At 39.9% G+C, this 16,209-nt stretch overlaps 1 protein-coding gene across 1 annotated transcript; it reads right to left on the bottom strand.

Annotated features, from left to right (window-relative positions):
- Positions 1–569: 569 nt before the first annotated feature.
- LOC119508887 (developmental pluripotency-associated protein 2-like) lies at positions 570–16,110 on the bottom strand. The gene is made up of 2 exons (XM_037802610.1): positions 16,026–16,110; positions 570–1,609 (listed from the first exon to the last, which is right to left on the bottom strand). The coding sequence occupies exons 1-2, from the start codon at positions 16,108–16,110 to the stop codon at positions 741–743; spliced, it is 954 nt and encodes a 317-aa protein (XP_037658538.1). The 3' UTR covers positions 570–740.
- Positions 16,111–16,209: the final 99 nt, after the last annotated feature.

The following is a 16,209-nucleotide window of genomic DNA, read 5'->3' as shown; positions in this document are numbered from 1 at the left end:
AACTGTCTTTTCATATCTTTTGCCCATTTTATAATTGGGCTGTCTGTACTATTGTCATTGAGTTGTAGGATTTCTTTATATACCCAAGATATCAGTCTTTTGTCAGATACATGGTTTCCAAAAATTTTTTCCCATTGAGTTGGCTGCCTCTTTACCTTTTTTTTTTTTTTTTCCACTTGTAGGAATTTTATTCAACAATAAATCCATTTTTAGAAATTTCATTGTACAAATACACACACACAATATGATTCAACAAGGCTAACTGTGTCCGTGTTACAATGAGAAATATGTCACTTATACCCTTAAGCACATTTTGAATATTGTGAATTTATACACACAAGAAAATTTCTTAAAGGAGCAAAAACATATTCTATATCGCTACATAATGTTAAAATATTTACTGATGCTTTTTCTATAATGGAACTCTCCTCTAATAGCAATTTATATGGAACCAATTCATTGAGAAACACTTTAATTGGAGCAGATGGGAAAACCTCTTCTTAAACCTAACTCATAAAAAAGCAGCAGTAGCAGCCACTTTTTGGCAAACCCCAAATCCAGAATCCAGAAATTCCTATTTATACTCAAGAAAGCAGGCAGCACTGAGGATGATTAGCACACAACACAGCATATAGCAATCATTGGGATGCAAGTCAATTTGGCTATGGGCTCTAGGCTATTTGCTGTTTATTAAAACATTGCCCATCCAAAAAGAGAGATGATGGTGTGTTCGAAGCAGATCACTTCTCCTTCCCCATTAGAATTAATCTTTTCATTAACTTCTTATTCCTCTTCACACATTCAGGGCACAACATATTATCTTCTACGTCTGCAGATGGGAAAGTGCAGGCTGGTAACAGAAAGAGAGAGATCATCCTCTTAGGAGTGTCAGGTACCCAGGCCTGCCCTGCATGGAACTGCAGGCGAACCCAGCCCTGGGTGTCTGCAGGGAGAACTCGGCCATGGACCACACACCATCTGACACCAGAGGCTTGAAGCAAAAAGGTTTCGACAGAAGTGGGAATGGGACATGAATTCACGGTCTTAGGCTGAGCTGCTCTTGCAGCAATTCTTGTCCATGATGCCAATATGGCTTCCTGAGCTGAAGTTATCACTTCAACTCTATTAGTCATTTCTTCTCTCTCCCTTCTCTTACAACTTTTTTGATCCTTTGCTGTCTTGGGCATCACCTTGCATTTCTTCGAACATAACTGTAACTTAGCCTCCTCTGGTGTGTCAGGAATATCCTGTTTTTGCTCAGGGTAAGCATGTTGCTGGAGCCTCAGATAAACGTCTATTTTCGGGCCGTCGGTACTCAAATTACAATGTTGGCACCACTTCCGCAAAGTGTCCCGGTGTACCTTATTAATAGGAGGCAAAATGGTAGGCAAGGGAAGCATTGGTACTTTACGTTTTGAGCAAGCTTTGAATTGCTCATTCATTTGAGGAAGATGAACTTTATCCTTTTTCCTAGACTTCTTTGGTTTAACTTGTGCAGTTGAAGTACTTGGTTCCATCTGATGACCCACTTGAGATTCCTCTTTTATTGGAACTAATGTGATTATCACATGTTCTTCCTCTAATTCCTCTTCAAAGACATTCTTTTTTTCTCAAACCGAAGGGCGAGGAAACTCAATTCCAGTCCTAGTCTCCTCTTTACCTTTTTGAGAAATTCCTTTGAGGTGCAGAAACATCTAGGCTTGAGGAGTTCCCATTTATCTATTTCCTCTTTTGTTGCTTGTGCTTTCGGTGTAAAGTCTAGGAAGTGGCCTCCTAATACAAGGTCTTGAAGATGTTTTCCTACATTATCTTCTAGGAGTTTTATGGTACTTTCTTTTATATTGAGATCTTTGGTCCATTTTGAGTTACTTTTTGTGTAGGGGGTGAGGTAGGGGTCCTCTTTCATTCTTTTGGATATGGATATCCAACTCTCCCAGCCCCATTTGTTGAAAAGACCATTATGACTCAGTTCAGTGACTTTGGGGGCCTTATCAAAGATCAGTCGGCCATAGATCTGAGGGTCTATCTCTGAATTGTCAATTTGATTCCATTGATCTATATGTCTATCTTTGTGCCAGTACCATGCTGTTTTGGCAACTGTGGCTTTATAATAAGCTTCAAAGTCAGGGAGTGTAAGTCCTCCCACTTCGTTTTTCTTTTTTAGAGTGTCTTTAGCAATTCCAGGCATCTTCCCTTTCCAAATAAATTTGATAACTAGCTTTTCCAAGTCTGCAAAGTAGGTTGTTGGAATTTTGATTGGGATGGCATTGAATCTGTAGATGAGTTTGGGTAGAATTGACATCTTAATGACATTTAGTCTTCCTATCCATGAACATGGAATATTTTTCCATCTTTTAAGGTCCTCTTCTATTTCTTTTAGTAGGGTTATATAGTTTTCTCTGTATAGGTCTTTTACATCTTTGGTTAAGTTTATTCCTAGGTACTTGATTTTTTTAGTTGCTATTGAAAATGGTATCTTTTTCTTGAGTGTCTCTTCAGTTTGTTCATTTCTAGCATATAGAAACATTACTGACTTATGTGCATTAATCTTGTATCCCGCTACTTTGCTAAATTTGTTTATTAGCTCTAGTAGCTGTATCGTCGATTTCTCAGGGTTTTCCAGATATAAGATCATATCATCTGCAAACAATGACAGTTTTACTTCTTCTTTTCCAATTTGGATGCCTTTTATTTCTTTGTCTTGCCGGATTGCCCTGGCTAGCACTTCCAGCACAATGCTGAATAACAGTGGTGACAGCGGGCATCCTTGTCTTGTTCCTGATCTTAGAGGGAAGGCTTTCGGTTTCTCACCATTGAGTACTATGCTGGCTGTGGGTTTTTCATATATGCTCTTTATCATGTTGAGGAAGTTTCCTCAATTCCTACCTTTTGAAGTGTTTTTATCAAAAACGGATGTTGGATTTTGTCAAATGCTTTTTCAGCATCTATTGAGATGATCATTTGATTTTTCCCTTTTGACTTGTTAATGTGTTTTAATACATTGATTGATTTTCTTATGTTGAACCATCCTTGCATGCCTGGAATGAACCCCACTTGGTCATGGTGTATGATTTTTTTAATGTGTCTTTGGATTCGATTTTCAAGTATTTTGTTGAGGATTTTTGCATCTATATTCATTAGGGAGATTGGCCGGTAGTTTTCCTTTTTGTAGCATCTTTGCCTGGTTTTGGTATAAGATTGATGTTAGCTTCATAAAATGAGTTAGGTAGTGTTCCATTTTCTTCAATGTTTTGAAAGAGTTTGAGTAAGATTGGTGTCAGTTCTTTCTGGAAAGTTTGGTAGAATTCCCCTGTGAAGCCATCTGGCCCCGGGCCTTTATTTGTGGGAAGATTTTTGATGACTGATTGGATCTCTTTGCTTGTGATGGGTTGGTTGAGGTCTTCTATTTCTTCTCTGGTCAGTCTAGGTTGTTCCTATGTTTCCAGGAAATTGTCCATTTCCTCTACATTATCCAGTTTGTTGCCATACAGTGGTTCATAGTATCCTCTTATAATTTTTTAAATTTCTTCAGGATCTGCAGTTATGTCACCTTTTTCATTCATTATTTTGTTTATATGGGTCTTCTCTCTTTTTGATTTTGTCAGTCTAGCTAGGGGCTTGTCAATCTTGTTGATCTTCTCAAAGAACCAACTTTTGGTGATATTTATCCTCTCTATTGTTTTTTTGTTCTCTATGTCATTTATTTCTGCTTTAATCCTTGTTATTTCTTTTCTTCTACTTGGTTTAGGATTGGTTTGCTGTTCATTTTCTAGCTTCTTCAGTTGATCCATTAGTTCTTTGATTTTGGCTCTTTCGTCCTTTTTAATATATGCGTTTAGTGCTATAAATTTCCCCCTTAGCACTGCTTTTGCTGCATCCCATAGGTTTTGGTATGTTGTGTTCTCATTTTCATTCGTCTCTCTATATTTAGCAATTTCTCTTGCTATTTCTTCTTTAACCCACTGATTGTTTAGGAGTGCGTTGTTTTACCTCCAGGTATTTGTGAATTTTCTAAGTCTCTGATGGTTATTGACTTCTAATTGTATTCCATTGTGGTCAGAGAATGTGCTTTGAATAATTTCAATCTTTTTAAATTTATTGAGGCTTGTTTTATGTCCCAGCATATGATCTATTCTGGAGAAAGTTCCAACAGCACTAGAAAAGTATGTGTATCCTGGTGATTTGGGATGTAATGTCCTGTAGATGTCTGTTAAATCTAATTCATTTATCAGATTGTTTAGGTTTTCAATTTCCTTATTGGTCTTCTGTCTGGTTGATCTATCTATAGGAGAGAGTGATGTGTTGAAGTCTCCCACAATTATTGTGGAAACATCAGTTGCTTCCTTTAGTTTTGCCAGTGTTTCTCTCATGTATTTTGTGGCACCTTGATTGGGTGCATAGACATTTACGATTGTTATTTCTTCTTGCTGAATTGCCCCTTTTTTTAGTATGTAGTGGCCTTCTTTGTCTCTCAAAACATCCCTGCATTTGAAGTCTATTTTATCTGAGATTAATATTGCTACACCTGCTTTCTTTTGGCTGTGGCTTGCATGAAATATTTTTTTCCATCCTTTCACTTTCAGTTTCAGTTTCTTTATGTCCCTGTGTCTAAGATGAGTCTCTTGTATGCAACATATTGATGGTTCATTTTTTTTGATCCATTCTGCGAATCTATATCTTTTAATTGGGGAGTTTAATCCATTTACATTCAACGTTATAACCGTGAAGGCATTTCTTGAATCGGCCATCTTATCCTTTGGTTTATGTTTGTCCTATTTTTCCCTTCTGTCTATTAATATCCTTTATTGTACCCATACCGAATCTCTTTAGTACTGAACCTTTCTCCAAGTCTCTCTGTCCTTTCTTTGTTTCTCTGTCTGTAGGGCTCCCTTGAGTATCTCCAGTAGGGCAGGTCTCTTGTTAGCAAATTCTCTCAGCATTTGTTTGTCTGTGAAAAATTTAAGCTCTCCCTCAAATTTGAAGGAGAGCTTTGCTGGATAAAGTATTCTTGGCTGGAAATTTTTCTCACTCAGAATTTTAAATATATCGTGCCACTGCCTTCTCACCTCCATGGTGGCTGCTGAGTAGTCACTACTTAGTCTTATGCTGTTTCCTTTGTATGTGGTGAGTTGCTTTTCTCTTGCTGCTTTCAGAACTTGCTCCTTCTCTTCTGTGTTTGACAGTGCGATCAGTATATGTCTCGGAGTGGGTTTATTTGGATTTATTCTATTTGGAGTTCACTGAGCATTTATGATTTGTGTATTTATGTTGTTTAGAAGATTTGGGAAATTTTCCCCAACAATTTCTTTGAATACTCTTCCTAGACCTTTACCCTTTTCTTCCCCTTCTGGGACACCAATGAGTCTTATATTCGGACGTTTCATATTATCTATCATATCCCTGAGGTCCATTTCGATTTTTTTAATTTTTTTCCCCACTGTTTCTTTTATGCTTTCATTTTCCATTCTGTCATCTTCCAGGTCACTGATTCGTTGTTCAACTTCCTCTAGTCTTGTACTATGAGTGTCCAGAATCTTTTTTAATTTGGTCAACAGTTTCTTTAATTTCCATAAGATCATCCATTTTTTTATTTAGTCTTGCAATGTCTTCTTTATGCTCTTCTAGGGTCTTCTTGATTTCCTTCATATCCCGTACTATGGTCTCATTGTTCATCTTTAGTTCTTTGAGTAGCTGCTCTAGGTGCTGTGTCTCTTCGGATCTTTTGATTTGGGTGCTTGGGCTTGGGTTATCCATATCGTCTGGTTTTTTCATATGCTTTATAATTTTCTGTTGTTTTTGGCCTTGTGACATTTGCTGAACTTGATAGGGTTCTTTTAGGATTTATAGACCAATTGAAGTCCTTATCTTTAATTTATCAGATCTACAGCTTCGTGGAGTACACTTTCTCTAACTAACCAGCAGGTGGCGTCCACGAGCCACCTCTTCTCCACAAGCCAGTTCTCCCCTGCTTAGCCTTTTTGGTGAGTGGGGGAGTGAGTCTTGTGGGGTCCAATTGGTGTACCAAGCTTACGTGTGTAGTTGGTGTTGCCTGCCCTGTATATGGGGCGTGTTTCTGGGCAGTCAGGGAGGGGGGGTGGCCCTAACAATCAAATCTCCCTGGTGATCCTAGAGTTTTAAAGCTGCTGCAGTAGTCTAATCCTTCAGTTCAGTCCTGCCACAGTTTGTCTCTGCCACTGACCCAGAAGTCCTTGGTATTGGCATATGGCTCCTGAGACTTGCAAGTGGGCCCTTCTTCCAGGCTGTGCACCCCGGGTCCTCTGTTGAGGGATGACTGTGCTATGTCACAGGTGAGTGCCATCCCCCCAGGGCAGTTCTGGGCTGCTGGGCTGTGTAGGGAGGCTCCCAGTCTGCTCAAATGATGGCTGAATGGGGCTCTGTTAATTCACACTGCTCTACCTTCCCAACTCTGGGACAATCAGCTGAGGTTGCAGGGAAGGCTAATGTCCACGCCCAGTTTTGTAGAGTGTGCCTGTTATTTGAAGCAGTTCCGTCACACTGGGTTGTCTGGGACAGTCTGGGCTATGGGGCTGGCGATGGGCAGGAGTGTTTCCTGTCCACCAAGATGATGGCTATGAGTGGACACCCCCCTTTTCTTGGGAAGTTGTGGTGTTTAGTGAATTTTCTCAGCCACTGGATTATTGCCTTTTGTGTCAGAGCTCTCTTAGTTCTGCTCTTGTCTTGACCTGCCCAAATTACAAGTCTTTGAAGCTTTCTGTATTGGGCTTCTTAGAGTAATTGTTTTAGAAAAAGAAAAAATGATTAAAAAAAAAAAAAAAGGGCCCTCCTCAGAGATCTAATGGGTTATTGAAATGCTAAGAGACAAAGCAACCAGGGCCATTAAGGAAAGGTCCACGGGGCAGAGAGATCAGCTTTTCTTCGGGATTTGCATATGCGCCTCAGGGCCTGAGCTCTGCCCTTCCCCTTTCTATGTTCACCAGAACTCCAAAAATCCTCCGCTTTTATTTTGGAGTTTTTCGTGTTGTTTTTTTTCTATGCCTGTCTCCTCTCTGCTGGGCTGACTGCTCTCAGATTCTCTGGTGTCTGGTCTCAGTCTATCTATGGTTGGAGTTTGGATCAGTAGAATGAGTTTCCGATAAGGGCTGCCACTGCAGTTCTCCCTTCTCCTTCCCGGAGCTGACAGCCCCTCCTCCCACGGGACTGAGCCTGGCAGGGAGGGGCGCGGGTCCCCTGGCCGCAAAAACTTACAGATTTCGCTGATCTCAGCAGTTCCACGTTTTCATGATTGTTGTATGAAGTATGCCCAAAGTCAGATTGCTCTGTGGTGTCCAGTCCACGCAGTTCCTGTCTTTCTACCTACTTTCCTGGAGGAGTAACTAAAACATACAGCTCACCAGTCTGCCATCTTGCCCCGCCTCCCCACACACATCCATTGTTACCCTCTCTGCAGTCTGACACATTTGAGATCAAATCAAAGCTCCATATGCTTATTGTGAGCTTTGTCAGTATGTTTCTCAATAAAATGGGAATTGTGGTAGGAGACAGTCTGAGCATGGCTTGTACTCTTCCCTGGGCATTACAAATAGACCCTGGGCCTCACAAACAGACCCTGGACTCGGCACTAGATGTGTTAGCCTGGCTCCTTGGAGGGGATGATAAATGTGGGCTGACTCTCTTCTTGGGGGTACCTGGAGAAGAAACTCATCCTTGACCAGATCGTGGCCTGCCTGCACATTCTTTCCCCTTTTGCCCCAGCATATGTCAACATTCACTGGAGAATAACTTGAGAGGTATGTTTATTTTATGGCACCTGACTCACCCCTGTTGTTGTATCTGTTCCTGAGGGGAAGGAGAGGGGTCCCTCACCTACAGCACACATGAGAGAGGGGCACACATGGACATCTCCTTGCTTTGGCTGTGGATCAAGACCCTCTGGCCATGGGGCACTGACACCACTAGTGTAGTTGACCTGGATTTGTCTCTTCTCTATGTGAGTAAACACTATTCCATCCAGTGCCTGTGAGTCATGTCTTTTGTTGGGGACCCCAACACTTACATTGGAATGGGTTGAAATACCTTTGCAATCCAGGTGGTAGGACTCCTTCCCTGGAGGTGGTAACAGGTATCATTTCTCCCAACAGGAAAAAATACTAGGTTGTGAGGACTTAGTGAGATAATACATAAAGCAATTAGCACAATATCATGCCTTTAGGAAATTGTCAGTCTATAAATAAATAACCACAACAACAATAATAAAATTTTTAATAATAATTTGGTTTCTGTTCTTCAGAATGAGCTGAACCTGGTCTTTTCCTAGAGCTTCCTTATTTGATTCTTAATTCTGTTCTTGGAGACATATAAAGAGACTCAACAAATGTCTTAGCAGGGCACCTAAAATAACAATAGCTATTAATAATCATGTTTTGTTTTAATCTTTGTCTTTTATTAACTCATATCTTACCTAGTAAGCTAAGATTTACTGTATTCATTTTTTAACATTTAAGGAGATTCTGGCTCCGAAGTTATCATGATCATTAAAATAAGAGAAGTCAATATATGAATCGAGGGTGGCTTGGTTGTTCCTTTCTCAATATGCTTTTCTACCTTTAAGGTTAAACTGAAGTCCTGTTTTAGGGGACAGAATGCAAAGAAATGAGATTTGACACAGTATCCCCATCATTTTGCTGGTAGCAAATCAGTAAATCTTGAGCACAAAGAATTAATGGTAAAATATTACACTCCAAGGAGGATCAATGGGAAGTATGCCTATTTTGGATGGGATGATTTGGGGGAACTTTTAACTCATACTAAGAAAAAGAACTTTCTAATATTTTTACACATACGCCTGACACTGCTTGCCAAGTTTCAAATCTTGGAATGGGTTCCCCTGTTTTAAAAAACTGGATTAAACAGAGTGCTGGGGTTTTAAGACTTTATCCAGCAGACTGACCAGCTAAAGTCATAAACATATTCATGCAACAGAGTCTTATATAACCTTTTGCAGACCCAGGATTTGAAGGTGGCACCATTTATACCAGCTTACAGTTGCTAACAGCCCCCAAATTAGACAATCAAGTAAAGGCAACCAAGACTGGATATTGCAGTATACTTGTTTTCAACATTATTTCAAGAACAACATTTCTTTGCATAGTTCTAAGATTTTTAACCTGGATATAATGGGTCACTGAGTTCTATGCTTGAAGAAGGTCAACCCCAGGGGAATATATTACCTGGAGAGTATGATGATTTAAAAATAATGAACAATCTATGCCTTTGCTAGGAAGTTCAGTAAGAGTAAACAAGAGCATCCCATTGTTCAATTCTTCCCATAACAGCACAAAATACAAATATGTAGCTCTCTCCCTCCTCTTTGGCACAAGCAGTTGCTGATTACCTTTTCAGGATAACAATAACAAGCATTCACAAAACAGACAGATCTGCTGAGTACGAGGATCATTTTGAGCATGAAACACACAAGGGAGGAATGTTCTGGCACCACCACCACATGTGGTCACGATAACTACAGAGGATGAAACCCACCATCCCCACCCTCAATTTTTTTCATTATGCAAAATAAAATTCTGTGCTGAAATATTGTGTGGCTTCCATAAACAATTGTATTATTTGAAAAATAACAGAGCTGCATGCTTATGATTTTATGTGAAATTTTGGCTTGACGCTTCTCTCATTTTGAAGAATTCTGAGTCTTTCCCTCATATTTAATTATTTAGTAAATTGAAGAATACCAAAGAAAAGTTATTTTGTCCCACTGAGAAAATCTCAATACTATATAGTGCACATTAGTTACAGTTTTTAACAGAAAAATAGAAACAGATTTATAAATCTCTCCAATATACCTCTCAAATAGCCTGAATGGTCATTCCTACAGAATGACAACCAAAGTTGTTTTCTACTGGAATGTATATTCTAGGGGGATATACTGAAATAAACAAGAAAGGCTATAAGATAATTTCAAAGAGTTTTAGCTATGAGGAAAATAAATTAATGCAATGTGATAGAGTGACTGTGATGGCTATGAACTCCAGAAAAACACATGTTCTTTAACTTAATCTATTACTGCAGGTAAACAGGAACTTTAAAGATGATATTAGTTAAGGTGAGCTGGAACAGAATGAGGGTGGGCCTTCATCTAATATTGCTTAAGTCCTTAAAAGCAAAGGAAATTGAACACAAAAGAGATGCCATGGGGAGCAGCCAGAAGCTGGATGTCAACAGAACCCAGAAGGAAAAGAGAAGGTGCTGCCATGTGCATTGCCACATGATGGAAAAGCCAAGGAACCCCAAAGACCACCAGCCAGAAGATACCAACCCCAGGAGGAAGCAACTTTTCTAGCCCTTAAAACCATAAGCCAACAACTTCTTGTTGTTAAGCCAACCCATTTTATGGTAGTTGGTTTAGCAGCTAGGAAACTGCAACAGTGACTTTGGGTGTCTTTATTTTCTGCTGCTGCAGAACAACCTGCCAGAAATTGAGCAGCTTAAAGCAACACAAATTTATTATCTCCCGGTTTCCCTGGGCCAGGAGTCCAGGCATGAGTCAAATGGGCCATGTGCTCAAGGTCTCACCAGACTGAAATTAAGATGTCAGCTGGAGTTTCAGTCTCATCTGGAGCTCAATGCCCTCTTCCAAAATTACTGAGGTTGATGAAAGAAATTGGTTCCTTGCTGTTGGAGGACTAAGGTCCCTGTTTATTTGCTGGCCTTTGCCTGGAGGTCATCTCAGAAATTGAGGTCATTCTCAGGACCCTGCCATGTGCCTTCCTGTGACAAGCTGTGTCACAACATGGCAATTTGCTTCTTCTTCCACATCAACAGAAGAATCCCTTTGCTTTTAAATGACTCCCTGAGTGGTTCAGTTCCACCAGAATAATCTTCCTTTTGATTAATTTATAGTCAACTGATTAAGGACCTTAATTTCATCTCCATATTGTGCCATATAACAAAACACGATCATGAAAATGATATCCCATCATAGTCACAGTTCCATCCACAGTGAAAGGAAGGTATTATCCAAGGGAGTGGACCACTAGGGTCATCTGAGAACTCAGCATAACACAGTGGGTAAGCCCACACCATCTACTGGGGTGCCCAGCAAAGGCTTCTCAGAGAAGTACTATTTGAGTTGGAAATTGAATACTGATTAGGAGCTAGCCATAGAAAAATCACAGAGGCAATACTCTAGCAGAAGAAACAACGCATACAAAGGCTTTGAGGCAAGAGCTAACTTGGTAGTGGATTGTATACCATGGATGATTGTATGGTGTGTGAATGTATTTCATTAAAACTGAATTTAAAAAAAAAAAAAAAAAAAAAAAGAGCTAACTTTGTAGTATAAAAAACAGAGGGTCCAAGGGAAGAAGTGTAAGATATGAAGCTGGAAAGCGGGGGCTGGAGCACGGAGGGTCTTGAAGGCCATAAAAACTTTGAATTTTAAAATAACAATAATAGGGCTGCATTACAGGAGTCAAGTGGAATTTGAATTCAAAGTTCAATGGGAAGTAAAAGGATGGTTGAAGCAGTGAAGTGGCATGACCTCTCTCTGTAAAAATTCAAAACCCTTCAGTATGCTTTTTATAATTATTTTTATGTTTGATGATTTAAAATGCTTACAAGAAGGGAAGTGACCCAGTAAAAAGAGTTTGCTACTATTTTTTTCGCTAGGACAATAAATAAGACAGATAAAACAAAATGACTATAGTTTTAAAATTTAATTTCAAATTAAACTATTTTTGTAGTATAATTTTTTCAAAGTTTCACATGAATTTTCCTCAATGCTTGAACTTTTTAAAGAGGGAAAGAAAGAATGAAACATATTGATTTATTATTTCAAAGATACTTTATGCTTTCTCTCTTGTTTAAAAAAGAGATTTATCAGGGAAATCATACAGAACAACTACTTTCAGAAAAAAGAAACAGCATTTATTAGATTTGGACCATTTTACAGGAATTAGTATATCTATGTTACTCATCTAATTTTCTAATTTTTATGTAATGATAGCTACCCTGTGATGTGAGCATTATCTCCACATTTTGTTTCCTGCCTCTCAATATCACAGAGCTCTAAATGGCATTGTTAGAATGTGAACCCAGATCTGTTCAACTCCAACATCCCTGCTGGTTCCTACACCACCATCTCATTCCCCACCTCAATGAACCTGAGCCATCGTTCTCTCCAGTGAAAGTGTTAAATATGTTCGATTACTGTTTCTAACCCAGCTGTACTAAAGATGTTTTGAAGGTAAATGAATTAGATAACATACATTAAATTATATCTGTGTAGGTTTTCCAATATCCTTCTTTCATTTTTAGCCTGAAACAGAATCCTTGAAATACAGTATTTTTATATCCCCTAGACATGACATGTACTAGCATTTCTACAAATATTCTTGGTCTGTGCTCTGCCATTAATAGCTTAGGAATATGAAACCAAAGATAAAGATTATGCATTGAAAATCATAATATGATAGAATACTCAGGTGGACTGGTGGATTAAGTGTCAAGAAACCAGAGTCAACCATCTCTGGAAATGTGATACTTAACTCTCTTCTGTTTTGTTTTGTTTTGTTTTGTTTTTAACTTCATGAGCTTTCTCTTCAGACAACTTTAACTGCCTTCTAGGCTGTTTCCTTAGCTCCCTTACGTAGCAAACCTGCCAGTAAAATCACTGTTCATTCACTCTGTAGTTTCACCAAGAAAAATCTTTCATTTCATTGCCTTAAGAACGACTGTACTCCCATTTTGATTCTGTCATTCAAGCAACCCTGTTATTTGGAATAAATGAGAGAGCAGCAAGCCTTATACCAGCTATTTAGGAAGATGCTTAAGAAGCTAAATAAATATTAGCTTCTATTTCTATTAACTCATAAAAGATATTTTATAATCTCTCTCTCATTCCATTGCAAGCCAAAGGGGGGAAGAAAGAGGAAAACAAACAACAAATCTGCACTTATACCCCCTTCCTTTTGCTTCAGATTTCCCACTTAGAAGAAGATATTGATCTTTTGAACAGTATGGAAATAGTTTCATAAACTAGAGTGAGAAAAGATATATGATGAGTTTATTAAACGTGTATGAAGAGTAGGCAAACAATAGTCTAAGTCCTGTATACATGCTATCTCTTGTAAGACTCACAATGATCCTGTTAGTTCTGATCTATTATTTGAATTTAATAGATAAAGGAAAAGAGAGAGACTCAATGAAAACCACCTAAGAGAATAAGCAGCACTGCTGGAATCTGAACTCAAGTCTCCCTGACTCCAAAAATCCTTATTAGTTATATGACCACGACATGTTGCACTGAGCCTCACATTTCTAGGCTGAAAGACTAAGTGGGTGCCATTCAGTTCATTATCAAGTATTTATGGAGCCAGTATGTTCTAGACATGTGCTGTAGATACAACAATAAGCTAAAAACAGAAACAATTTTCAGCCTAATGGGGTGACATATTAAAGTAATCGTACTGAAAGACATGAATAATTAAAAACTGATTTCAAATACCCTGGAAAATAGAAACCTGTTTCTATGATGGTATATAAGGAAGACTGTTGGTGAACGCTTCCCTGAGAAAATTTGCTTTGAGCTCCCAACTGAAGGATAAGACAAAGTTAATTACAGAAAGGGGGAGAGGACGGACCAGGTTTGGTTGGGAAGTCCTGACAGAGAAATTATTAGGAGATTTTTTTGGCAAGAGGAAATGTTACGTGTTCAAGGACAGGAGTGATGATAACGGAGCTGGAGTGCGGAGAGAGAGGGGGATTCTATGGTTCCACGATAATTCTTCCGATCCGGTTGGTTGTCCAGTGGTTTAAAGACAAAGAGAGGTGAGGCCAGTGGAAGTGCTTTGTAAATTAGAAAGCACTACGTTAGTGTGATGGTTCATGAGGTTTTTGCTGATTTCTTATCAAAAAACGAAAACCATAATGCTTTTCCCAAAACTATTAAAGCCTCAGTGTAGAATGCGATCTGTTCATGGTATGAAATCAGGGTTTTCAGAGGAGCTTCTGTTTCACCCTTTACAGACCTGGTGACAATTCTCAGCTGAAGTCAGGCTAACCCCTGGGCTGGAAATGGTCTTCAAAGCATCAGCTATGCAGCCTCTGGCTGTTTGTAAAGATGCTGCCTTCAGGCTGACAGTGTGTAGCCATAGTTTAATTCATCTTCCTGGTTGGATTTCAAACATGGGCTTACTGGCTGAAGAAGAGAGAGCTGGGAAACCCAAGCTGTCTCTAAGACCAGAGAAAGGAGAAGTTTCCCCACTGAGATTGAGAAGGAAAACGTGGAGGGCAAGTCTTGAAGCAAAACAAAACAGATCGCCAGGTGGGAGCTCCCATCCCCCTTCCTCCTTTGCTCTCCAGTCAGGACTCGACGACACCCTCTCTCTGGGGCAGGGGATGGGGCCTTGGGGGGCCACTCTCCTTCCTATTCAGGACTATTGTCTTTTCCTCAGGACACTTGTGCATTCTAAAGTGTGTGGAAAAGCCATTAGGGCGTCTGGCCTGGCTGTCTTGATGGCTTAGGAGTCACCGTCACAGGCAGCTTGAAATGCTTCAAGTTGCCTAGGAAGGGTGTGATCTCTGGGTCAACTGGCAGTGTGGGGCCCGGTGTCTTGTACCAGCACTAGCTCTGCAACCAGTGTGCCCCTGGGCACCAGGTGAGCAAGTCAACACTCAAAGACTCAGGATCCAGATCTGTGAGCTGTTTAACCTGATAATTCCTTTCCAACCCTAAAAACAAAGTCCTTATTTAGATTATTTAACTTGAGGTTTAAATGGAAGTTTAACGTGCTAGCTATAGGAGAACAAATACAATAAGCATATTTACCCGTTTGTAATGAAAAACAGTTCCTAAATAAACTTCATGTATTGTTGTAACTATCAGAGGCAACCTGGTTTCTGAGGATGAGGGTAGGGAAGGCAAAAACTAAAACAAATGGGGGTGAAAGTCAGGAAGCTGCATTCTAGAACTCGGCCGCTGACAAAATTGTGTGCCTCTTAACTTCTGGTACGCAACCTCACCGGGACTGAGTTTCCCCATTTGAAAAAGTCCTATCCTTCCATAGGACTATATAAAAATAATAATCAAAACCTGTTTCTGTAGCATTTGATGTTTTACAAAAACCCTTCCCTCTTCATATACCACCTTTCTAATGAGATGCAAGGAGGTTGGGATTTCTCCCAGGTAAACAGAGTCTGGCAGTTCTGATGTGGCAGAACGGCACCCAACCCAACACCCAGTGCTGAGATCCTGCAATAAAAAGTGCCAGATGGGTGTTGAGGACTCTTACTATGCAAAAGTTGTTTGATTTGCCCATGATAAATGAAGGAGCGTACATCGGGGGCAGCGCCAAAAGCCCACCCCTGGCACCTGTAGGTTCCTGTATGTCACCTCTACAGCTCTGCTCCTCTCGTCCCCCTGTTCTCCCACCATTCATGCCTCCCATTCCACCACCCTACTTGGGCCCACAACCCACCTCATCTATTTTACCATCTTCTCATTTCTCTCTCTTGCCACCTTTTATTACTGCTCCTTCCAAACCCCTTAGTAGAGGGTGGTAGTTAGGGGGAAGAGACTACAGTCATCGAGGCTTGATCAGAACCTAGGCCTGGTCCACAGGGCATTAGCCCTACTCAGTACACAGTCTCCAATTGAACAATGTGATAAGAAGAAGCCACTGTCAACATCACTGGTGCTGAAATGAAGTTTCCGGAATGAAGTGTCATGTAATTTAATATTAAAACTCTCATATCACAAAGTCATTGAAGAAGACACATAATACAATTCAGGCAAGGAGGCAGAAATTATAAAATTATGGTGATGAAACTGGTTAATTTTTAGTTCCGCTATTTGACAGGTTAGAGCATCTTCATTTATTCATTCATTCACTTGTCCATTCATTCAACAGTCCCTTATGATCAGACATAACGTGTCGAGTAACGTGCTGGGGGTGGGGTGGATTAAGATGTATGACCCCTGCTAGCATACATTACATGAGCAACTCCTCCTTCCTCCCACACTTCTGGCAAACCTCCCCAGTTGTTCACAGCACTCTCATCTTCAGCAACCATCTCAGGATAGTGCAACCAATTCCAGTTTTCAGAGTTGGCATGCATGATCAACCCTTTCATCATCATCCCAAGTCTAGTGTCACTGCAGAAATATTCATGAATAGATGACTGTGCTTCTACACTGTCTTTGAAGTCCACTAGGAG

This window comes from Choloepus didactylus, chromosome 14 (assembly GCF_015220235.1).
Source record: "Choloepus didactylus isolate mChoDid1 chromosome 14, mChoDid1.pri, whole genome shotgun sequence".
In the NCBI taxonomy this organism is placed as follows: domain Eukaryota; kingdom Metazoa; phylum Chordata; class Mammalia; order Pilosa; family Megalonychidae; genus Choloepus; species Choloepus didactylus.
The sequence above is the reverse complement of the archived record's forward strand: the minus strand, read 5'-3'. Positions and strand labels throughout refer to the sequence as shown.